The sequence below is a fragment of the Kwoniella pini genome, chromosome 11 (genome assembly GCF_000512605.2).
Source record: "Kwoniella pini CBS 10737 chromosome 11, complete sequence".
Lineage (NCBI taxonomy): Eukaryota > Fungi > Basidiomycota > Tremellomycetes > Tremellales > Cryptococcaceae > Kwoniella > Kwoniella pini.
The window spans coordinates 452,687-476,885 of NC_091726.1; the positions used below are offsets into that span (position 1 = coordinate 452,687).

Here is a 24,199-nt window from a genome sequence, read left to right on the forward strand (position 1 = left end):
ACTGTCAATGGATCTGCCACTTGAAAGAGGTGTAAGGTAAAGGTGAGCAGATGAATTTGAAGTCTTTCGAACCTCTTCCTCATTTGATCAAGAAACTGGAATGATACGACCATCACTATTAGAAACAGGGTTTTCTTATACAGCCATGTATGCTTACAACTGTGATCATGTCAAGCCAAGTCAATATTTCAATGAAATCATTGAACCCTCATCTGAGTTACGTTAGTCGATGTTGAAATATTCCTGAGACGAACCGGCTCAATTACGTTAAGTCTTTCCGGATCTTTCATAATATCGATAATGCTCTTAGACGTACAGATAGATTATATCTGGCCTCGAAAGAACATTTCGTAATATCGTCTTCCTGAAAAATTGGTACAGCCAATATAATTCTCCTATATTAGAATCCAGAAGTAACAGAACAAGAAGGAGAAATTTGATTGTCCTGACGCGGGTAAATTAACGCCTGTCTCATATACAGAATGATATTTGTCGTTGGGAAGATGGACATGCGCCAAAACGTATTCTACGGCAGTAAGCCACATGCAATCGCTGATATAGGTATGTGATCTTTAATGTACGACCATGCTGGCTCATTTTAGGAAACACGTTTCGGATTCCTGTTCCTGGCGATTCCTATGTTACCAATGCTGTCAAGACGCCACGTATATCATGGGGCGTCGAAGTCTCCGCAAATACCGGTAAAGGGGATCATTAAAACACCTTCGAAACGTGTCTTGGGTGATTGAGCCTTTCGTACACAAGTACTGAAATGGTGATCGAAAGAAAATTTAAGCGATGGGGTTATCTATAACCATATTACTCCGACTGCGGTTACAACGAGTGGATGTTTTACATCATTGATGCGACTAAACTATAAATCAACATTATGACCTATATATACATAAAAATTACACAAGATAATTAAACACAGATCACTTACAGAACTTTCGAAACAAAAAGTAGTAGTTATTTATAAAAATTCAACAATACTCCAAACTCTTTCAATTTCCCAATAATCATTTAATTTATAAAAAACAATTTCTTTAACTTTTTTTCCATTATTACCTAAAGTTATATCTAATCTTGATGCTATAATTCTTTTATCTAAATCAGAAATTATTTCCATTATTTTAAAATTTGAATTTGGTATAATTAATTGATGATATTCTTTTTTATTTAATAATTTATCATTATGATTAATTGAATTTGATAAATATAAATCAAGACTTGAATTTGGTAATTTATTAATTGTTGAAATATATTCTTTATAATGATTTTCTAAATCTTCTGATGAATTTATGATTATTCTTGAATTTGACATTTTATTTTCGTTTCAATTTTGATTGAATTGATCTTTTGCTTTGTTTGTTTATGCTTATAAAGTATAAATAAGTGATGATCAATTCCATTTTATATCTCTTTCACATCACTTTCGACCTGCTCAACAAGATACAACTAGCTTGGTTCCATTAAGATCACTGCTGATTAATCAGATTCACAAAATCAAGATTACGTCATAATCTCCGTAAGCCCGGATACACTCAACCTACCTACTCGAACCATCTTAATCCACAATGGGACATGTTCCATATTTTCGCCGAATCATCGATTACACAGCACGAACAACGGCAAAGTATGTGAATATGCATGCATGTGAGATTGTATCAACGATAATGAAAATAGTAGAGAAAAAATGATACGTTTTACACATGATTTCCGTAATCTTATAAATCCTTCAAAACCTTTTCGGTAGTTCCAACCAAGATCTCTGCATGTTTCTCTCCAAAAGTCAACATAGGTCGTAATCTGACAGTTTGTTCACCACATCCACCAATTTGCACACCATTTACCCTCATTTTTCCTACAAATGTATCTCTAAGTTGAGGAGTAGCCATATCCCATGCTAAATATGTTCCATCGCCTTCTCCTCGGAAATTCATGACTTTACCACTTGCAACTGAAGAACCAAAGACCGATTTGAATGAATCAGCCAATAATGATCCTGTAGAAGCTGTATGTTGTACAAGATTATGTTGTTTGATCAAACGAATCATTTCTCTAGCTTGTAATGCCCTGATTGGATCTCCCTAAGTATGATCAATAAAGATTAGCCTACTTGTCGCTGTATCTGATAGTACAGTATGAAGACGGCACTTACCATCCAAGTATTATAATTTCGATAAGGAGCATTAGGTCTAGTTTCTTTCTTATGGAATACACCAGCAGCTTGCATCTTTTTACTGAAAGTGACGAAATCAGGTTCTTCTCCTTCCTTTAAACCCCATTTCTCATGTGCCCAAAACGTTCCGGTAGCTCCAACACCGGTTTGTACTTCGTCAACAATGAAGAATGCCCCGTGTTTTTTAGCTATTAATCGAAGTTGTCGGAAGTAATTATTTGACGCGTGTCTATCCCCACCTTCTGAAAGGATCGGTTCAATAATTACAGCAGCTACAGGTCGAGTTGTTTTGCTATATCGAAAACCGAGCTGATCAGTAATTCGTCTGAAAAGTTCGACAGTTTCCTCACCTTTCGGTCAAAATCTTCTCATATTCCTCCAAACACCTCTTTTCTTCAGCGTCATTCTCCTTGGCGTGTTCGCTCAAGGGGTATTTGAGTTCTGGGAAGGGGGCAGCTGGCCAGTCGAACGCAGGAATATCAACCTAGGGATGTAAATCGACATTAGTCTCATTTCTGCGTGAAACGATAATGCAAGTGCTGACCTTGTGTATAGCCTTACTTCTAGTGGCACTCAAACTACCGAATAATCTACCGTGGAAACCCGATTTGAAGGAAAGGACGGAAAGTTGAGGAGCACCCGGTGTTTGGTTGTCCATACAAGAGTCTGTGTGCATGTATAGGATTGAGCTTCGAGCCGAATATCAATCGCTTTGAAGAAGAGATACATACCCATTTCTTCCTTTGTGAAAGGCACATCTGGTCCACCTCTTTCTCTCTGCCTATAAGCCATAAACGAACATTTAAAAGCGGTTTCTGATAAAGGGACAGAGCGTTAGAGATGGTCGGTTATTTGCTAGCTATTATTTTATAACATACCATTCGCACTTGAACCACAAAGAGTAGTGATCAATTGGTCCAATCCCTTAGGTTGCACAGTCAAAAGACCAGTCTTTAGCCACTCAGCCCACTGTACAGGAGGGAAAGAACCTAATGCAGGTCTGTTCATTGCTGCTTTTGCGAATTCATCCTAATTATGCATTCCATCAGTGTGTGAAGGGACGACGCGATCAAAGGAAGGTAAGCGGGAAGAAGGAGGATCGGCTTAATTACTGAAAAAGTTAAGAAGTTGATCGGGAAAGAAAGGAGAGTAGTAACGATCGGAACTTACTGTCTTGGCGAGCTCAAGGAGGGCAGGTACGTTATAACCCAATCCAATTGAGGAGATTTGAGCGAAAACATCGAGAAGGACATTTCCATCTGCATCAACTAGGTAATTTCCTGCCACAATAATTAAGATCAATCATCTTGTGCATCGGGCCAATCACTCCTGATCGAAGTGATGGGACTGGAAAATGAACATACCTTTCGATTCTTCGTAATTCGGTACGATGACATGTGTTCTTGGATCTTGGAATGAACCGATTTCCGCACTCTACCATATCAATGAAGATGTCAGAACACGATTCCCTCTCTAATTAAATATGACAAAGATGAAGCTTACAGCAGCAAGACCTTTTGGTCCAGGAACTTTTTCAGTCTTTACTGATGGACTGCTGAATTCATCAGGTATAAGATCCAAGGAGGAGAAATATCTAGCCGCAATAGCTCGACGAGGAAGACGAGATTTCGAGGAGCGAATGGATCGAGCGAACATGTTGTATGGAGTTGATGGTGCTTTTGTGGTTTGCTAAAGTTGAAGGGAGTTGGCGATAAAAGTATGCTGTTGAGGTCAAATGCTTCCTTATATGTTTACAAAGTTCAAGCGCCACTACACTGCAGTCGCAGTTCCAAATGGGGTGATCTCAGCTAAATACACACAGATCAAATCGGGCCAAATTGGGGTATAGTTGATGTCTAGTTTCCCTTTTTGCCTATCAGCTTTTTATTTTCCCTTTTGATTTTCCTTGATATACACAAGATTAGATCGATAGCTCGGTGAGATACGAAGACCACGATCAATGATCTGCAAAAGACCTGGTGACTGGTAAGGAGGTCTAAATCAATGATGATGATGATCTAAGAAAGCAAGGCAGTCTCCCATTTCATTTATGGTTGAAAGCAATCAGGCAAGGTGGAGGGGGAAGAGAATGGTTTGTGAAATAGGCGAGGCATGAAAATTGGATTTACCCGAAGTTTTAAATTTATCGGCTGATCCGGGCGATCCGGTATAATGTGATATTCAACCAATATCTGCTCTGCTCCCTTGCCTTTAAGTCTTTATTTCCTCCTTAGCCTTTTCGCTTTGTAGGGGTCCGATCGATCTAGATTTGACAAGCTTGATCCATCAATCAGAACATGAGTTTTGATGGTTTGACTGTATTTGATGGAAATGCAAGATCATATTTTAAGTATTTGATGTAATAAAGCAGATCTATCCTTTGATCTAATTTAGCCAGAATCAAATGTCATGTAATTATTGAAGTTGTTTACGGAAAGGAGACTACGAAGCGGGAGTATATCGTATTCTTCTCCAACAACCAATAGAGTTGCGGAATTCTATTTTATGCGAGCGAACGGCGTTTCTACCGAGATCTGAACCATAAGCATTCAGGATAACTTGGTGTCCTTTTCGGATTCACACTTGCTCAAGATAAGACTTTACATTTTCGGATTTAACATCACGTACGAGTACGGTCTCTTATCGCTCATTGAATATAGCGGTCTTAAATGCTCTATCGGTCATGACCGGACTCACACAAGCTTAAAGAATAATTGGTTTCTCAGCGGTGAATCATTGAATGCAAAATATCTCGGAATATATATATATATAGATATATGAGTGTCGAATATCTCACAACCATACCTCAAATACACTACACAGTCTAAAGACCTGATTGTCCGACTAGAAGTAATCATTTCTCCCCACCATCTCAAATCTTTTTGATTTTGTCATCACTTAGCATCCGATCAAAATGACCCTTATCCCTTCTACACCCTGGGAAGAAATATCCAAAGCCAAAAGAGCAGCTCGAGACGCATTGATCCCTATCGATTGGCAAATCCCATCAACGGATGCCAATAACGTCATTGACGTTCCAAGAACTTGTGGAGTTTTGTCTTCCAAGGAGATTGAAATCACCGAGACTGATGCTCCTACTCTGGTCGAGAAGCTCATTAAGGGACAGTTGAGTAGTTATGATGTTACGCTAGCATTCTGCAAAAGGGCAGCAGTGGCACAACAATTAGTAGGTTTCATGTATCTACGTCAATCTCTTCGATCAATTAAACGATGGACTTCTACTGATTGATTATTTCTTGCAGACCAACTGCCTTACGGAAATTCTTTTCGACACTGCTCTGAAGAATGCTAAATCAATAGATGAAGAATATGATCGTACAGGTACACCAATAGGACCTTTGCATGGTTTACCTGTATCCTTGAAAGATAATTTCTATATCGAAGGAGTGGATACCACAGTTGGATTCGTAGCATGGGCCAATGATCCGGCTAAAAAGGAGAAGGAAAGTGAGATGACAAAAATAATGAGAGAGTGCGGAGCTGTATTATTCTGTAAAACGTGAGTGATAACGATTCTCAAATTGACACTGTAAGGAATTATGCTGATACTTCAATGTGATTCACAGCAACGTTCCAACAGCTATGATGATTGCAGAAAGTTATAACAATGTATGGGGATATACATGCAATCCGTATAATAGAAAATGCTCATCAGGTGGTTCTTCGGGAGGTGAAAGTGCTCTTTTAGCTTTGAAAGGTAAGTCTTTATCATTCATGTCTGTCTGTAATCAAACGAAGCTGATATTTGAGCAAACAAATAGGTTCCCCGCTTGGCGTTGGCACTGATATTGGAGGCTCTATCCGTGAGTGACGATCCAAGCCCATGATGGAAGTATGCTAAATTGTCTTAATCATTATGAATAGGTATCCCCTCTTCGTTCTGCGGATTGTACTCCCTCAAGCCATCATTCGGTAGGTTCGCTACATATGGAGCACGTTCCGGTCTACCAGGACAAGAAGCCATTAAATCGATCAACGGTCCCATGTCGACTTCGCTAGAAGCAGTTGAGCTATGGGCAAAGAGTGTTGTTGGGGCAGAACCATGGTACAGGGATCCTAATATGTTACCTATTCCTTGGAGAGAAGTCAATATCCCTCAGAAACTTTGCTTCGGTCAGTAATACCGCAGCATCATTCGCTTGATAGTGCTGACGATGTTCTTGCAGGCTTGATTATGGACAATGGTATAGTCAAACCCACTCCACCTGTCACACGGGCTCTGTCAGAGACCAAGAAAGCTTTAGAAGCGGCTGGACATAGGGTAGTCGAATGGTCACCGTGAGCATCCACCTGTCCCTTAGGCACCTTACACAGCCCTCTTGCTCATCTATTTAACTGATTTGGTGTCATTGAAACATTAGGTACAAACCAGAAGAAGCCAATACTATCGTTAACCGATTTTTCCAAGGAGATGGTGGAGTTAAAATCGCTCAATATATCGCGTTGTCAGGAGAAACCTATCCAGAAGGTTTATCAGCCTATAAAGCAAGATATGAAGCATTGAAATCCTCACCACCTTTAGTTGGAGATTTATGGGATACCCAATCTGATCGAACAGCTTATTGCAAAAAGGTATTAGATCATTGGTTAAGTAGTAAAAGCGTTACTGAGACTGGTAGACCTTTCGATGGAATCATAAGTCCTGTTACCCCATTTTCAGCTTGTCCAAAGTAAGTGTTTATAGTCAAATGTGTAGCAGGAACGTTTTGCTGATGTGCTCGCATCATCATAGAATGGCCTTCGGTGGTCATGTGGCATATACCTCTATGTGGAATATCACCGATTATTCAGCTACTACTTTCCCTGTTAGCTTTGTAGATCCTACCGTAGACTTAAAGACACCTTATGAAGCCAGAAATGAAGTTGAAAAGGAAGTTTGGGATAGATGTAAGTGACTCGGACACTTTGACTACCAATAGTAACTAATGCTTAATGGCTAATTGTGAATACGGAATATTAACAGATGATCCTGAGGAAGTCGTTGGAGCTCCAATCTCTCTCCAGCTTGTATGTCAGCGATTAGAAGAAGAGAAGGCACTCAAATTGACTAGGGTAGTGGCTGATGCTCTGAAGACCGCCTGAGGATGGAAAGGACTGTAAATTGCATTTTATATAGAGTGACAGTCTAGGTATATCAAAGATAGTTGTATAGTCATATGCAGACATGAATGTCGAGATTATCCTCCATTAGATATTTGAGTACCCCAACAGATTGTGTTAGGTCGATGTCCAGACAGCGTCACTCGGCATGGACAGATTCAATACATTTCCTCGGTTTTACGAGGTTTCCGATCCTTGGCGATACACGGGTGATATGGGGCTGGGAGTACTGATAAACCAGCATTCTGAACAGCGATTCCAAGACAATTTGAGCAGCTCTGCCGGCTAGTATCCGCCAGCCGGCCATCCACTTTGCCTATCAGACGAACCAATCAACAACCATTCTTCAATCTTCTAAATCCTTGAGCTGTTTGACGCAGCGTGTGAATTTTCTCTTGTTATTCGCCAAAACACACACTACAATTCGGCTAAAAGTACTACGGTCATTTCAGGTAGATTCAAGATGCCGAAGTGACGAGGTGCTTCATGTGAGCGGGAAGCAAAACAAGTGGGCATTTACTTATTTTGGGAGTGACAAACGCCCCCAATTTCCAATTTCCCAGATAAACTTTCGTCCCTGAAGTTCCTGAAAGGACAGGTTTTTTTTACGGGATCTGATAAAAAAATAATTCGCCCGAAACTAAGGTATCGGGATAAAAGTCGAACGATTCACTTTTTACTAGTATTTATTCATTAAGAAAGTTCGACAGATAAGAAGATTTCACATTTTCCTCATTGAGTAAATGACAAATGACAAACACTTCGCCTAAATATCCTATATTGTCGCAATATTGAAAGAGCCGAACTTCTTTTGACTATGTGAGTCGCTGATAAGGATGTTTTCGTCATAATTTAGTATATAGTCCTAATTCAATGAAAGCTGAATGTTTTATCGTTTACTCAATGGTCAATTAGTATATCATCTTTGATACTCTGAACCGGCGGAGTATTTTTGAATACTATCGTAGTGTATTGTTATCTCAATCCATACAACTTAAGGATAATTTAGAGATGAATAAACTTCAAGTCAAACTTGAAACTTTCTTTTGGGGAAAACCGCCTTCTGATCCGAAAGAAAGGAGATTGCTCTTAAAATTGGATCTAGTCATCCTATCATATGTCTGTCTTTCTTGTGAGTTTCTATCACTAGCTGTCAAATAAAGATACATCGTATATGAAAGCTAAATGATGCTTGGATTTCCATATAGACTTTTCGAATTGTGAGCTTGCCTCTACATTATGTCGATTTTGATTCTTTATCGGCTGACAGTATTCTTACCTTGACAGATCTCGATAGAGCGAATCTTGCCAATGCTGTAAGTGTCTAAGTCATGATTTTTATATGTTTTCAAATGCTGATTCACCTCCATACAGTATACAACAGGAATGAAAGAAGATGTCGGTTGTGAGTCTCACTCCCCAAATTTGCTCTCTTCTACACTCCGCCTTCTATTTGAGAGTGTACTGAAGCGATACTTTCACTCAGTCAAAGGAAATGATTACACCTACGCCGGTTCCATGTTCTCAGCAGGATACGTTATTGGACAATGGCCTTCCGCATTAATCTTATCATCGGGTCGAATTTCACCTAGATTCTGGTTTCCTTTCTGTATGGTAGCTTGGGGATTGTGCACTCTTGGTACAGCTTGTGAGTCTGTCTCTTTAACACATTGGACCTGGGATGTCATATTGACGCGTGTTACAATAGGGGCAACAACACCTCATCAAGTTTGGGGTATCCGATTTACTCAAGCGTTATTCGAAGCTAGTACATTTAGTGGAACTCATGTGAGTAACTGCGTACGTGTTAAAGAAGTTTGTTATACTGATAGTACGAAAATACAGTATATCTTGGGATCATGGTACAAAGATTATGAGTTAGGTAAACGAAGTGCAGTGGTGAGTGCGACTTATCGCATCTGCATGAAAGTCTTAATGGTTTGAGCTGAACAATGAATGCGGTAATTAGTTCGCAACTGCCGCTCAAATGGGAACTTTATTCTCAGGTATTATGCAAGGTGGAATCATTTCTAATTTAGAAGGTAAAAATGGTTTAAGAGGATGGCAATTCCTTTTTATTATCGATTTTGCAATAACTATTCCTATTGCAATTTTTGGATTTTTAATGTTCCCAGGTACACCTCATACTACTAAAGCATGTAAGTTTGGTTTTTTCTATAACAAATATTTTAGAAATGAAATTTGACAAATCCGAAAATTATATTTAGTTTGGTTAACTGAAGAAGAACGTCAAATGTGTTTACAAAGATTACCACATACAGAACATGTCAAAATGACACCAAAAACACTTGGAAAATCAATTAAAAAATTAATAAAATCTTGGAGATGGTATCTTTTCACTTCATTATTTACGCTTTCTGCAACAAGTTTTGAAAAAGTTGGAGTTTATACAGAATTTAATTTATGGTTAAAATCTGCTGGATATACAAAACAACAAAGTAAGTTTTTAAAATTTTTATTACTATTCACCAAAAAAGAAAAAAAAAATGTAAGAATAAAGTAATAATTTTAATTTTTTTTTCAAAAGTTTCATATTATCCATCAATTTTTACAGCAACTGCAATTGTATCAACATATATTCTTACTTTAATCTCAGATCAAACTCGAAATAGATTTATTATTAATCCAATAATGTTTGGAGCTGTATTTATAAGTAGTGTTATGTTACTTAATTGGAATCATTTAAATAAAGGAGCACATTTCTTTGCGTATATTATAGGTGGTTTAGGATATGCAGGACAAGCTTCAAATGTAAGCTCTTACCCTTATCTTCCGTTGAAGTTTCAAGCCTAGACAAAAGTGCTGATTTCAGATCGAATTTTGATAGTTTGCATGGGCGAATGAGCTGTGTAGAGATGATGATGTTCTTAGATCCCTTACTTTGTTCTCGATGAATCGTGAGCTCACTATTTTTGGATTATCTCTATTGAAATAGGCTAATAAATTTGTTTTCAAAATGAATAGTATTTTCAAATATTTGTAAGTATTCTATTCTATTCAAAATTCATTACTTTTATTTATGAGATATATATTAACTTAAGGTATAATTTGAATTTAGGGAACTTATGGTATCAAATTGTAGCTTGGCCAGTAGTTGAAGCACCAAAATTCAGAAATGGTCAAATAGCAACTTTAGTAACAGGTGCTGCATCAGTAAGTTTTGATTTGATTTTCTTTGTTTTTTTTTTTAATAAAAATGACGATAATTGATTTATATATAAAATAAAATAATCGAAAAATCATATTAGATTAAAAAATTTTGAGCTAATTTGATTTTTTTTTGTATTTAATTTTAGGTTTTAGTAGCTATTGCAATTGTTTATTGTTCAAAGAAATATCCACCAAATTTACCTGAACCTGAAATTGTTGAAATTAATGGAAAATTAACTAATATTAATGAAAATGAAATGAATTCAAATCAAAGAGTTTCAACTCCAAATGATGAAGAAACTAAAGATGTTGAAAATTTACATGGAGCTATATCTACCGTTAGACATGTTTAAATACATCTTTTTATCAACATTTGGTGAAAAGTGGATATCTTTCTACTTTAGCTTAAAAAATGTTAACAGATATCGAGAAGTGAATAATGTTTTAAGATTAAAAATAAATAACAGAAGTATGGATTACAGAGGCGTTTTTGGATTGAATTGAAATTAGTATAGAAAGAGTTGTAATATTGCGAGTAGAATAAGTATAGATTTAGGTAGAAAATGATAATTGATGAACTATTCTTTTATTTAAATTAAATGCATTTTATGCTATATGCTATATGTTTCATGCTGTGTACAAACACTTCATCTCATTTAGTTTGACTACTTCAATTTATCATAAAAGGAAACTTTACATATGAGATCTGCTTTATATTGATATAAAACCTTTATAATTGTATAATTTGTATGCTGGAGATTACGAAACTTTTGAACAGATGAAGGTGAATATTGATACATGTACGTGATGAGCTGGAGAATCCGTTGAAGCGTAAATTGAGGAAAGAATTCTGTTAGGCCTGCTGACACATGGTGTGGTTTCGTATTGAGATTCGTTATATCTGATGATTTGGATTTGATGTTGAAAGCATGTTGTTATTGGGAATGGTTTGGACAGGCTTTTATCCGTCGAGCCAAATACCGTTTGGCTTGGTTCATACGTTGCGTTGGCTAGGCTACGGAGTAGCACAAGATTCGTTTGCAGGGATTCCAAGAACGATTCACTTATGGGTAAGGCCATTGACATAGCGCTGCTACCCATTTCGCCATATTGACTTTCTTCGCTTCGTTTGCGACTATGAAAGGATGTTCTAGTAGTTGCCATGGGTACGGCCTATCAGTTCCGGAGCGTATCAAGCTATATATTCATGGTTTTATGAACAAAAACCCTTCAGCAATCACTCAAAACCTCGATTATTGGATGAGAACCGAAAACTCACCAATCAGCCATGAAACTTTTGAATCCATCTGACCAGACCCTTCCGACGGACGGATCATCTACCATGATTGGAGTAGGAGCAGTAACGATATAACTCAAAAGTTCTATCGGAGCGACAGATTGGTTCTCGCCTTCAGGAGGAAAAGGGAAGCGTAGGTGAGCAACTTCGTGTAATGTCATTCCAAGTGACCAGACATCGGCCTTGATTGTATAAGGTTGATTCTGTATTCGTTCCGGCTACATCATTTGGACCTGATGAGCGAGGTTACTTTTCATATAAAATCCAAATCCAACTTACCGCCATGTAGAAACTTGTGCCCGTAAATGTACCTGCGATGGAGTCTACCAATTCTCCCGAAACACCGAAATCACATAGTTTAACGACACCTTGTTTGTTGAGAACAATATTTGATGGCTTAATATCTCGATGTATGATTCGGTGATCATGTAAGTAATCTAAACCCTTGAGTACCTAAAGATATCACAAAAGTTATCAGACAGAAGGTCAGAATCCGAGAATGGATATGCTTACCGAGCTAGCAATTCTACCCAGAACGTGCTCAGAACACATCATACCTCTCATCTTCATTTTACCTAATAAGTAATCCAAACTTCCGGCTTCACAATATTCCATCAGTATACCGATGACACTGTCTCTTTCGGTGAGAAAAGACCCATAGTGTTCTACGATATAAGGCGATGAGCAGACATTCAGGATTTCCAGTTCCCGCAAAAGCTGTTTGTGCATTGATGGGTTTGTTGTTCGAGCAATGACCTGCGAATATTTGTATCAGCCATTAAATCTCAGATAAATTGTTGCGAATAGCACATTGACAATGTTTTGCGAGAGGGTTGAACACCAGACGCGACAACGGTATTGTTGGCCATCGACTTACCTTCTTAGCCATGATCTTTCCAGTCCTCTTATCCTGTACCAGCTCTACAGCTCCACCAGTCCCCTCACCCAGTCTTCTGATGCTCACCAGATCATCGGGATCGAATGTTGGACTTTCTTTCTGATGATCTTCTTCCGATACTATGACATTTTGACCCACATATCCGTGTTCATTTTCTCTTGATTTCTTTTCGAAACTATTTCTTCTGGAATTGACATCGCTCCCAGTATAATTACTATACGAGCTAGAAATATCCAAATTTGTAATTGACAATAAATCTTCAGCTTGGAAGCCACTACCTCCTCCAATCATTGAACCTGAGCTATCTCTTCTTGATTGGTTTGTGGAAGAATTTGCCCTAGAACGAGATTTGGAAGTTGATAGACTCCGTTTCGAAGACGATGAATTTGCTCTAGATCTATTAGGCGTAGAATTATTAGTATCGAAACGAGATTTGGTCAAAGCTTGTCTTATATCTTCGGTCATTTCACTTATTCTCTTTCCTTCGCCATTTTCTAAACCGTTATTAAGTCGTCCAAAACCGTAAGAAGATTCATCATCCTCATAATTATTTCCTCTAGCTTGTAAAGTTGGATTGGTATCTTCTCCAGATAAAAACGGTGTAGGTGTCTTTAGGGCTGAGTTTAATATATCATCATGATCAGATGAGGCGTTCAAGGTATATTCGTGACCGCTTGAAAAGCCTGGACCAGTTCCTCCTGACGAAGTCGCTGATGATCCTGGAATACTAAGTTTCAATATGGGTGTAGATGTTCGAGAAGAGGGGCCTGCGCCATTGCTACTGCCGGAAAGATATTGCTGAGACGGTGCATCAAGTAGGGGAGGTCTCGAAGAGTGAGATTGTGCCCGAGGTAAAGGTAGGGGTAATGGTAATGGCGGCGGCAAGGGCGTCGAGGAAGGAGGAGGTAGCGGAGTCGTGGAAGGCGTTGATACGCCTGAGAGACTTAATTTTGGACGATTAGAAGGTGAAGGTGATGCTCTCATTGGTCTAAGAGCTAGAGCAGGAAGTGAAGATGGGATTTGCCAACCGTTTTCTCCTGCTTGGTCAACATTTATTCCAGCTGCAGGGATAGAAGAATCGATCAAATGAGCTAGGATAGACCCATCTTGATCATGATAACAAGAATACACGGCGGACTTACGAACATTCCCGGGAGGTATACTCAATTTAGGCGGTGGTGGTGCAGCTGAGCCTATTCTTGTTGGATTAGGTCTAGCTCCTCCAGGTCTACGAGCTGGAGCATTTCCACTACCTGACGATGACCCAGCCAGGGGTACTGTGTGATTGTCCATGATTCTGTTCTAGTATATGAACTGAGGTGTACGTAGGGATATATATAATGATGACATGAATACAGGAAGCAGATGTAACTTGACAATTATGAGATTGATAGAATGCTTGAGATCTGTGAAATGCGCTTTGACCTTTATTCTGAGTAGTGAAGTATATTTGGAATGATGATGATTTTAAGTTGAGTCGTGTTGAGTGATACTAATTAATGCGGGGTAATCAAGGCGGACTGTGCATCAACATACTTTGTGCTTTCTTGTCCCGGTAATATAGGTTAAATTTATTGGATATTCAGATGATAACAATTGAGATTCAATGAATGTTGTGGGAATGTAAGTTAGATGGTATTGTACAAAATGAAATGAACGATACTGCGATACAAGAAGCGATTTACCAAAGACTTTTAAAGTTTACTTTGCATTTGGAAAGAAAGGAGAATTGGGTTGAAGATAAAACGTCATGAAGGTGGGTCACCGAATTATTCTCGCTTTCACCTGGAGCTTAAAGTTACCGGTCACCGAATTTTTACGTTAGATCGGATGAAATGTTCAAGATATTTTGATCTTTACTAGTAGTTGCAAGAAATTGTTCACAAAGCAAATCATTACCTCTCGAGCGACTCGTCGGATCACAGAAGAGTACCACATCGAACGACCTCGCACGCCCTTTAAACCAAACCTGATTCTATTTGATTGCCGAAGAGCTTGAATTGAGTCAAGACAAGCGAAAGTTAGACCCCAAACTCAACATTCGATTACAGAATGCAACGAAACATTATATATCTCCTTCGACCTTTACTATCAGCTACAGAGAAGGTAGGATCATGCTCAAGCAATAGGCTTATACATACGACGAGACATGTAAGATCTCATGAGAATCCATTGGTGGGTGATATCACATCCTCTCATCTGTCTTTGTAAAGTACAAGCAATTCTGATACTCTATTATTTCTGGAAATATAGGGCATACCTAGAAGAAACCCTAATCCAGCACCTACGATACCTCGAAGAGGCGCACCACCTCGAAAATCACGTATAAAAGGTGTAAAGCAGATTGTCGTAGTTGCTAGTGGAAAAGGAGGTGTGGGTAAATCAACTGTTGCAGGTAAGTTATAAGTTTAAGTTAAGACTACCTCAAAAAATGATCGGAATAGGATATTGTGGACAATGAACTAAAGTAATTTGAAACAATAATAGCAAATCTAGCAATTTCATTACTTCATAATTCTCCTTTAACGAAATCACCTAAAATTGGTTTATTAGATTTAGATATCTTTGGTCCAAGTATACCGAAATTGATGGGTTTAGAAAATGCAGGTGATCCAAATTTAAGTGAAGGTAAGAATTTCATATAAGACTTAGAGGGAATGAGCTGGTCAAGTTAACAATTATGTTTTCCTAAATAGAGAATAAATTAATACCATTACAAAATCATGGAATTAAAACAATGTCAATAGGTTATTTACTACGTAAGCTTTATTCCGGCCTTTTCTTTTTCGAAGGAGGAAATAATCAAAAGAGAATCAATACTAAAGATGAAATATGTAGCGCCAAATCCAGCAAATGATTCACCTGTGGTATGGAGAGGAATGATGGTTATGAAAGCTGTTCAACAATTACTTTTTGATGTAGATTGGAAATCTTCACAAAATGAAGATTTAGATGTATTAGTAATTGATATGCCACCTGGTACTGGTGATGTACAATTAAGTTTAGGTCAATTGGTTGATGTGGATGGTAAGTTTCTTTCAACATTTTACTTATTACATTGAATTAATAACGAATCATTTGTTTGAAATTTAGGCGCAGTTATAGTGTCAACACCACAGGATGTAGCTCTTATAGATGCTAGAAAAGGTGTAGGAATGTTTAATAAAGTTTCAGTACCTGTTAGTGAATATTTCTGACTCGCTTCATATATCAAGCTTCTCCAAACATACATGAAAGATTTGAAGCTTATGGCTAATTTTAACTCTGCTTCACAGATGATTGGACTACTATTGAACATGTCCCATTTCACATGTACATCATGTACTACCCCTCATGAACTATTTGGTAGTTCGAAAAATTTTGAAAAAGCAGCTGAACAATTAAGTCTAGAAGTTTTAGGTGAGTAGATAATGCTTGTTTTCAAGGATTTGAAATCTTTAGACATAGATATGAATATTGAACTTCATAATTATGTTATATTAGGTAAAATACCACTCGTTCCTTCAATAAGTGATGGTGGAGATTCAGGTAGACCAATAACTGTACAAAACAATTCAGAAGGAGAAGAAATTAGGAATATAATGAATAATGTTAGTGAAAAAGTTTGGAATTGGTTAAGTAGTCGTAAGATTTCAGATATAGGGACAAGGGGATGAGGCATGTTCATGTATTCTTATGCGAATTGAGCCAAATATATGAGATGATTACCTCATTGGTTATTTCGGTATTGGATTCAATGAGTGTTTCTAGTATGAGACGATGTGGTTACAAGGTCCAAATGCAGGTATGATGCGGTACCATTCAGGTCTGTTGTAAATTGCCAACCTCGATCAAATTTAGTTCACCTCCTTCACCTCCTTCCGACCAGTGTGATATTCACTACACAGATGGCTCAACTGCCAATGACACAATAGACTCCTTTTATGCTGTCTGCAATCCCAACAAGCATTATCCCGAGGAATGCAATTTATCGAAGCAGAAATATCATCACCGGAAACTACAAAACCTAACCTTTAAATCCAATATTTTTTACTTATATTTACTCTTTGGCGGCAGTAGCTCTGGTGTAGATCAATTGAGCGTGGTGGTGAACAACTCTTTTGATGTGACCTTCTTTTTCGAGGAAAGCAATGGCTCGTCGGGCAAGAGAACCGTTGATCTTCATTCGGTCAATAAGAACGGATTGGGAGATGAGTTTGTAGGTTGGGACTTCTTTAATGATTCGGTCGCTAAGTTTCAAATTGAGGTTAGTCAAGTGTTTCTCTATCTTCATTTGAGATACTCACTAAACGGCTTTGTCTAAAACGACAGCGTTGTTGGCCTTGTCCTTCACCTTACCCTTGGACCACTTCTTCTTTTTACTGTGTGAGGGTGTGGAGTCAGCATATATAACTTCGATGATTCGTTCATTCCTTTATCCCCATCCGTGCAACTATTCATACGATTACACGAAGTCTCTCAGACAGCTGGTAAACAGATTGCCTAGGTGATCTGCCTTGAGAATACCAGCCATCTCCTTCAGCTAACTTCGACCTATCTGTATTTCCATCCGAATCTAACTCCCAATCCTTTCCCTACGACCAAATCCTCAAAGTACGTGTGAACATCACTTACCCGGCTTTGGAACCGGCCATGGCGGCAGCGGCCTTTTGGGCCTTTGACTTTACTTGAGGAGGCATCTGTAGTAGGTGGAAATATAGGTCAAGATAGATAGGTTATTTGGATCGAGGTGTAATTGTAGTGATGTGATGATGGTCGCAGTTGGATGATTTGAGGTGAATAGAATAATAGGAATAATGTCTAGGTCAGCTTGATTGAGCAATTTCCAGGTCGAGTCACTTACGATGTCTTTTGCTGGCTAAGAAAGAGAAAAAAAGGTTTAACAATGAAAGTATTGATGAAGAGTTAAATTGCACAATCATGCAATCGTGAGCGGCAATCTCCAGTGAGAGAGTGAATCAGTGGAAGGTCTATGGTGTATGGTGGGAAACAGAGGGTAAAAAGATTCCATAGTGAGAGTTTTTGAACGGAGTTTCGCGGTATTTCGATAAAAAGGGAATCCAATGACTTGAGTGGCATTCTCGGACATGTTACAAACACGTGGCCATACATGCACCCTGAAAGACTAAATATGGGATCAAAGGAGATGTCCGGTGGAGGTCGATTGATTGCGTATCGATATTCATATATGATACTGGTGGCAATTAATTAATCATATCTAACCTGAGTATCGAAAAGCAACAATTCTTTCATCATCAGGCAGCATAGCAGAGCAGACTGTAGCAGCGGGCATCTATAAGTCTGTCACCGTTTCTGTGGAAACTCTTGGAGATATGCCGAAGCGAAGTCGATCTTCTTCTCCGGAGTCAGACTTGAGGGATAACAACAATGCCGGACCTTCAAGCTCAAAACGCCAGCTAATGTCACAACTACTCGACACCAAGACAGATGTTTCCGAAAACAAACGAAGTATCGCAGACCTGTTTCCATTCCAGGAGATATTCTTGAGGATTTTATCCTTCTTGTCGCCTAATGAATTGGCAAATATACAATCTGTAAACAGGTATTGGGGAAAGATGAGTTTAGATCCTCAAGTGAGTTACAATTCGGTAATACTTCTATACTCAAGGTGTCAAAGCCGATGATACGTCGTGACAGGGCTGAACATTTACTTGTGCATAATTTCATCTTAGCTTTGGAAAAGACTGTATCTTGGTAAGCTATGTTTCTCCTTTTTATGCTTTATGCTTCCCTATACAATATCGCGGATGGTAATTAGCATGAAATTATAGATCGATATCCTCATCCACACTATTCAAGATTGTTGTACAACAACGCCTCCACTTCGGAAGTTCTACAAAATGACACGGGAGCTTCACCTCGTACACCGAAACCGTTAAGGCCAATAGCGAGATTGCCGTCAAGGGCATTTCCACCTCCTTCACCGAAACGATCTCCCTCAATCGCAGAAGGTCAGCTCACACCGACGTCCGTAACAACCTTTACTTCCAAAGATGGTGCCAAAAAGGGCAAGCAGACGGAGAAAGAAGCAGACATCGAATTTGGACATGGTATCAGGAATGATGGTGTAGATTGGAAAATGATGCTGAGACTGGGTACGAATTGGTAGGCATCTCTGTTCCTCTCCCTTTTCCTCTGTCCCTTGGGACTTTCCCTCAGGTTATGAGCGGTGTACTGATGCAAAGTCATTCTTCTCAGGTCGAACGGTAATGTCCTCTCACAAACAACTATACCTCTTCCGCCTTCGCCTTCACCATCAATAACTAGCGACACACACTTCTCTGCGTTACCTACGCTGGAATTGAGTCCTTCATTGAGTTCGCATCAGTCGTATCATCGAAATGCAGGTGTATCAGAACAATTCATCGCTCTTTCTCCTTCATACATCTTTATCTCTTCTCCGCTTTCGCCTTTAGTGCAAGTTCACTCTTCACTTTCCGCTAGTAACGTACCTATCGGTATGATACCTCCTCCACCGGGGTGGTCGAACCCCAAAAGACCAGACAACGTGACGTGTATAGTGTCCGACCAATCTGTGCTCCCTCTCAAAGATGAAGTTACAGGTGATAAGCTTCCAACGAGGATTGCGATATTCTATCAGTCTGGCGGGTTCGTCATTCTGCTTATATCACCTAATAGTGATGGAATTGGAATAACCTGGAAAAGAGAGTTCATCAATCCGCCAAACAATAGACCACCTTCAAACAAGCGAAGGACATACGAAATGGTGCAAGGTGATCCAGTGGTACTCGCAAGTTTACACCAACCGATCTTGATTAGCTGTACTAGGGATTTCAATCTTTCGGTTTACTTGCTCTCAACTTCTACTACAACATCTTGTGAAAATAATAAAATACCTAAACCTCGTCACTTGCAGACGTTGAAAAGTCAGGTCTCTTTTCATCCGGCAATCCTCACGCTGTTCCCCGCTGGTCCGCCGACTCCTTCGAATAGATCAATTGACGATTATCAAGCTAGAAAAGATGAGATCCAAGAGATTGAGAATTTCAAGATATCTCTGACCTATTGCACGCCGCTCTACCCCTCATCATGGACAATCGCTGTTCAAGAATTCTCGATTGACTTATCCTCAAGCTATGATCTAGTCAATCGAGGAGAATCTTTCCACGTAGGAAGGAATGACGAAGATGATGAGATGATCTGGCCAAGAAAACTTAGGCCTATCGCGGGAGTCAAGCGGAAAGCTGTAGGAATAGGATCAGATGGAAGATGGTGTATTCTAGTTGGAGAAAGGGATAATAAGATTCAAGTATACTCTTTACCTCATACACAAATTGATCAACCCATCAATAACAGCTTTGAATTCCTACAAGTGGAATCAAATGTAAAAGGCAAAGATATAGCAGATCAACCTATAATTCATTGTCAAACGCTCACTTCAAAATATCATTCAGATATAACTTCCCTTTCATTGAATTCGGGTAGATGCGTATCAAGTAATAGAGATGGTAAACTTTTGATTTGGGAATTGGACGATGAAGAAGCTGATGAGAAGATGGGAAGGACTATAGGATATGTAGAAGTTAAGCAAGGTGGAAGAAGATCAATTTGGAAGGGTGCAACTGGACCACAAATACCTACAGACCATTCAAATGAAGATTCCGAACAAGTAGAAGGTGTAGATATTGGCGCTAGAAGGAGTTTACCCCATCCCCAATCGATTTCCTCTGCAGCCAGATCATTGTTCTTACCACAACCTCCACTTGATATCGCGAACATACAACATCGGGAAGGAGAAAATAAACCACCAATAAAGTATTTGACATTCGATGAGCAGAAAATCGTGGGTGTAGTAAATACGGGCGGACAAGATGAAGTTATGAAGATATGGAGCTTTAGTTAAATATCCTCCTTCTCTTGAGATATCGCTTGACTTTTGATGCATGCAGTCATAAATGATGACGTTAGGTGATTAAGGAGAGAATTCAGAAAGCAAGGAGTGTGAGGCTGCCTTCTAATACCTGCGTTTTGGCTCATGCTTTGAAGTGGCGAACCTATGATGCAGTTTCGTAGAAGGGAGGGATACATCAAGTTCGCTGTCTCGGCTTCTCGATTTCCCGTCATATGCGCACCTTTACCTAGGAGACTTTCTCTCTACGCTCACGCTACCAATGGCATTCGGGTCCCGAACACATATCTCCCTTCTCCATCTGCACATGGTCTCGCCTCTGCTCACTTTGCCTATAATCCGCGCGATCTTCCATGGAAAATGGATTACTTGTTTTACTCTTTTCTGTAGGATGAATGCAAGTCTCTCTCTCAAATTGCATGTTCATGGACACTCTTTCTTTGCGTGCAATTTGTTTGGATGGCAAGCGAAGAAATCACGGTGCGACATAAGGTAATTCCAGGGCGATATGAAACTCAACTTTGCATGTCTTACTTAGTCTACGTATGCATCTCGTTGATTTTTGCGACTATGAACCGCTGTCCTGTAAATCGAAAGAAATGACTACTGAGACCTCATATCCTGAGGCCAAGAAGGTTGTATTTGATGTTGTTGCTGAATTACCTGTTCCGTTGATCGATATTGACCTCCGTTGCCAGGTTGTGGTGGCAAGTTATAACAGAACATCTCTGAAAGAAGTTGATCTAGCTGAGTGTTTGGATATGGACCAGATTGAGGTGGAGGAGGTAAAGGTCCAGTGGTAGCATACGAATGCTGTTGAGTATATTCGCCATGTGACGCAGGTGGTAATTGCTGTGGTGGATGCAAGTGATTGTTTTGTTGGCCTTGACCTTGGTGGGAAGAAGAAGAAGAAGAAGAAGCCATCCATCGATCTGAACTATCCATATATTGATGAGGATGATGACCTGATGGTATACTCCCCGTTGTTTGTCGTAGCGATTCATGTAGAGTAATCTCTTGTCCTGGTTGTTGTTGTGCGTATATCACAGCGTTCCCATCATGATTATTTGCGTCATCGACATTTCCACCGTAAGAAGGTATATTCGTGTCATCTTGTGAATTGTGTTTGATATCATCGCTGGTTACGGCCTCACGGGGAATCTCCTTCTCCAACGATTTCGTCCATTCTTCAGCTGATCTAACCATAGATCCAATCAGATTGCTACATCCATTTGCAATTGTATCGCCACCTAAATCATCATTCGGAGCTAACGCTCCTATACTTCGAAAGGTCTGCGAGACTTGATTCATAACGATAAGCCAAGATCTAGGTCTAAAAGCTTTATCGATCATGTTTGATGAGCGTAGTATTTGGATAGTTCCAGCTTCCATTTCTATCAAAACCTTTGCTGCTTCATTCGCAATAACGATGACATCGTGAAGAGGTATGATTGCAGCATAGGAACCAGTCTCAAGTGTGTTCACTAGATGTTGTCCTAATTCCGCACAAGCCACTAGACAAGCTTCGGTATTGATCCCTCGTTTTCGTCCCCAGTTCCATACAGCCTCTACAGCGGGTTTAGGGTTTGTTGTGTCTGTGATGAACCGAACGATGTCCATGGGTTGGTATGCTCGTGAAACGGCATAATCTGCCCCTTGTTCAGGTGTCAAGAATGGGGGAACATCGGGATACGAATGGATTGATCCGGATAAGTAGTGTGTGGCTATGAGCATTCGTAGACCCGTCACGTATACTTTGCTGGTTTCATAACGTCGGCGTATTGATCGATATGACAGCCAGCCGGACTCAACACCCCGTGAGTGTCCCGACAGAACGCCTATGAGCTAGGAATCAGCAAATCGTCTCATTTAGCTGGACATCAGATTTATGGCGTGAGCTCACCCATAACTGCATCGTGACGAGCATCAATCACCTCCATCCCTCTCTCAAAATTTTCGAATTCATTCAAGATTTCGTTCACAGGATCAAACGTCGTGTTCCCTACACTCATGTCCAGAGAGCTCCTTAGTCTGCTCATAGTATCGAGGACTGCCTCCGATCTGGCTAATCTATCGCATATCGACAGCCGTCCCACTAAAATAGCTATATCGCCATTGTTGATGCCATCTAACCATAATCTCGAACGATCGTTGTAATTGAGAAAGTCATCGGTTATACTTTTCGCTTGGCTCAGGTCAGATGGTCTAGTGGGTTTCAAGTCTTCGAACGCGAGCGCAGTTTGGTCCGCAATCAAGGAAGCCCATAACCAGAAATCTGCGCATTGAAAGGCGAAAACAAATCCAGGTCCTGACATCACTTGATCGATCAATTTGTCAAATTCCAATATTCCCATCAGATGCCTGGAGGCCACACTGATTCCTCTAGCTACGCCTAGGTCTTTCAAGCTCGTAGGTTCAAGCGGTAGGACACCCAATGGGGCATGGACGGCAAGTAACTCGAAAGCTTGCAGGCAGATGAAAGACCGTGTCTGATGCAGAAGAGCCCGGTCACGCAAATGGGATATGTAGGATGTGAGCAATACTCGGATCTGATGGATTGGTTCATCGGCCGGTAAAGAGAGTGTTGTCAAATAGATCACGAGAGAGAGGAGCAGTTTGGTCGGAGCGTCAGGGGCTGCTGCGTATCTCTTGTAGAGATCGTCGAGAGTTTCGAGGTGAGGATGATATGTCTTTAGTTGTTGGAAACTGCAGCTTTGTTAGGTATGAAAGAACATACACTGAGATATGTCTGGACTTACCCAGGCTGCAAACGCGACTTAAGTTTCTCATCTACCAGATCGTTCAGGTCGACCTCGTCATCATCTATATGAGACTTCCTTTTAACATCCATTTTTCCATAGGCGACTTTCAGCATGGCGCAAGCTAATTCTGCAGGTCGACCGTGTAATTTCACGCTTCTTGATTGGTCAAAGGCTTCGTTCTGGTCAAAAGGAGGCAATTCAGGTTGAATTCTGGAAGCTTCATCGAGAGAGGCAGGCTGATGTTGATGTGTATGAGGAGGTTGTAGAGCTAATGGAGAGATGCCATGTAATACATCCAAAGAGTGATTCAATTCACTTTGTCGTCTGGTCAAACCCTTCTGAGAGCTTGGTGTAGAAGACGATCCTGATCGCTTAGGTTTGGATGTTTTCCGTTTTTGCGTGTCTTCAATCTTATTTCCAACGACACCTTCACCGGCTAGACTATCCTCTTTTATGCCATCTCTAGCTCTCTTTCTTGACTTCTTGCCGCTATCATCCACTATACATGGTAATGCTAAAACTCTACATCGATGACATGCTTTGTCTGTCGGAAGTGGAGTGGGACCAGAAGGCACGTCGAGATCAGGTAATTCGCATCTTGTCTTACGGACTTTACAGACATCGCATGATCTTCTAGCGTGAGTTCGCTTGGCTCGAGCCTCCATTGGTGCTGTTGATATTTGCGGTAGGCTGGATAAGCTTGAATTGAATCGCACTGCGAATCAATCGTTTATTTCGAAGGCTGTTGTGCTTAATCAGACTGAATGCAGTTAAGAGGATTAGCTAGTCAATGGGTAAACAAAGGTGAAGTTCCGACGGTAACAAGGAAAATGGGAGCGAAGCGCGAATCCACTTGATCTGAGATTACACAATCATA

General features: G+C 39.9%; 9 protein-coding genes across 9 annotated transcripts; 4 read left to right on the plus strand and 5 right to left on the minus strand.

Annotated features, from left to right (window-relative positions):
- Window positions 1-973: 973 nt before the first annotated feature.
- Window positions 974-1,324, minus strand: I206_107507 (uncharacterized protein; the record flags this gene model as incomplete). The annotated part of the gene is made up of 1 exon (XM_019157548.1): window positions 974-1,324. One exon carries the CDS (start codon window positions 1,322-1,324, stop codon window positions 974-976), a length of 351 nt encoding a protein of 116 aa, XP_019009188.1.
- A 403-nt stretch (window positions 1,325-1,727) lies between these two features.
- Window positions 1,728-3,838, minus strand: I206_107508 (4-aminobutyrate aminotransferase; the record flags this gene model as incomplete). Its single annotated transcript, XM_019157549.1, has 9 exons — window positions 1,728-2,090; window positions 2,162-2,474; window positions 2,533-2,666; window positions 2,727-2,848; window positions 2,914-2,997; window positions 3,061-3,211; window positions 3,353-3,462; window positions 3,547-3,616; window positions 3,686-3,838. The coding sequence occupies 9 exons, from the start codon at window positions 3,836-3,838 to the stop codon at window positions 1,728-1,730; spliced, it is 1,500 nt and encodes a 499-aa protein (XP_019009189.1).
- A 1,258-nt stretch (window positions 3,839-5,096) lies between these two features.
- Window positions 5,097-7,285, plus strand: I206_107509 (uncharacterized protein; the record flags this gene model as incomplete). The annotated part of the gene is made up of 9 exons (XM_019157550.1): window positions 5,097-5,369; window positions 5,446-5,702; window positions 5,770-5,900; window positions 5,965-6,006; window positions 6,068-6,316; window positions 6,370-6,481; window positions 6,565-6,873; window positions 6,936-7,090; window positions 7,167-7,285. 9 exons carry the CDS (start codon window positions 5,097-5,099, stop codon window positions 7,283-7,285), a joined length of 1,647 nt encoding a protein of 548 aa, XP_019009190.1.
- A 1,029-nt stretch (window positions 7,286-8,314) lies between these two features.
- On the plus strand, window positions 8,315-10,827 carry I206_107510 (uncharacterized protein; the record flags this gene model as incomplete). Its single annotated transcript, XM_070203535.1, has 13 exons — window positions 8,315-8,435; window positions 8,512-8,523; window positions 8,591-8,619; window positions 8,678-8,708; window positions 8,790-8,951; window positions 9,012-9,091; window positions 9,149-9,202; window positions 9,273-9,462; window positions 9,532-9,762; window positions 9,852-10,075; window positions 10,152-10,221; window positions 10,383-10,477; window positions 10,621-10,827. 13 exons carry the CDS (start codon window positions 8,315-8,317, stop codon window positions 10,825-10,827), a joined length of 1,506 nt encoding a protein of 501 aa, XP_070059636.1.
- A 711-nt stretch (window positions 10,828-11,538) lies between these two features.
- I206_107511 (uncharacterized protein) lies at window positions 11,539-13,962 on the minus strand (the record flags this gene model as incomplete). Its single annotated transcript, XM_070203536.1, has 6 exons — window positions 11,539-11,671; window positions 11,754-11,989; window positions 12,051-12,224; window positions 12,285-12,527; window positions 12,649-13,730; window positions 13,812-13,962. The coding sequence occupies 6 exons, from the start codon at window positions 13,960-13,962 to the stop codon at window positions 11,539-11,541; spliced, it is 2,019 nt and encodes a 672-aa protein (XP_070059637.1).
- A 759-nt stretch (window positions 13,963-14,721) lies between these two features.
- On the plus strand, window positions 14,722-16,325 carry I206_107512 (uncharacterized protein; the record flags this gene model as incomplete). The annotated part of the gene is made up of 8 exons (XM_019157553.1): window positions 14,722-14,844; window positions 14,923-15,064; window positions 15,157-15,297; window positions 15,366-15,428; window positions 15,508-15,696; window positions 15,763-15,848; window positions 15,945-16,068; window positions 16,153-16,325. The coding sequence occupies 8 exons, from the start codon at window positions 14,722-14,724 to the stop codon at window positions 16,323-16,325; spliced, it is 1,041 nt and encodes a 346-aa protein (XP_019009193.1).
- Window positions 16,326-16,708: 383 nt separating this feature from the next.
- I206_107513 (40S ribosomal protein eS25) lies at window positions 16,709-17,348 on the minus strand (the record flags this gene model as incomplete). Its single annotated transcript, XM_019157554.1, has 3 exons — window positions 16,709-16,898; window positions 16,956-17,030; window positions 17,284-17,348. 3 exons carry the CDS (start codon window positions 17,346-17,348, stop codon window positions 16,709-16,711), a joined length of 330 nt encoding a protein of 109 aa, XP_019009194.1.
- A 654-nt stretch (window positions 17,349-18,002) lies between these two features.
- I206_107514 (uncharacterized protein) lies at window positions 18,003-20,554 on the plus strand (the record flags this gene model as incomplete). The annotated part of the gene is made up of 4 exons (XM_019157555.1): window positions 18,003-18,263; window positions 18,363-18,384; window positions 18,462-18,795; window positions 18,889-20,554. 4 exons carry the CDS (start codon window positions 18,003-18,005, stop codon window positions 20,552-20,554), a joined length of 2,283 nt encoding a protein of 760 aa, XP_019009195.1.
- Window positions 20,555-21,163: 609 nt separating this feature from the next.
- Window positions 21,164-23,987, minus strand: I206_107515 (uncharacterized protein; the record flags this gene model as incomplete). The annotated part of the gene is made up of 3 exons (XM_019157556.1): window positions 21,164-22,398; window positions 22,464-23,266; window positions 23,320-23,987. 3 exons carry the CDS (start codon window positions 23,985-23,987, stop codon window positions 21,164-21,166), a joined length of 2,706 nt encoding a protein of 901 aa, XP_019009196.1.
- Window positions 23,988-24,199: the final 212 nt, after the last annotated feature.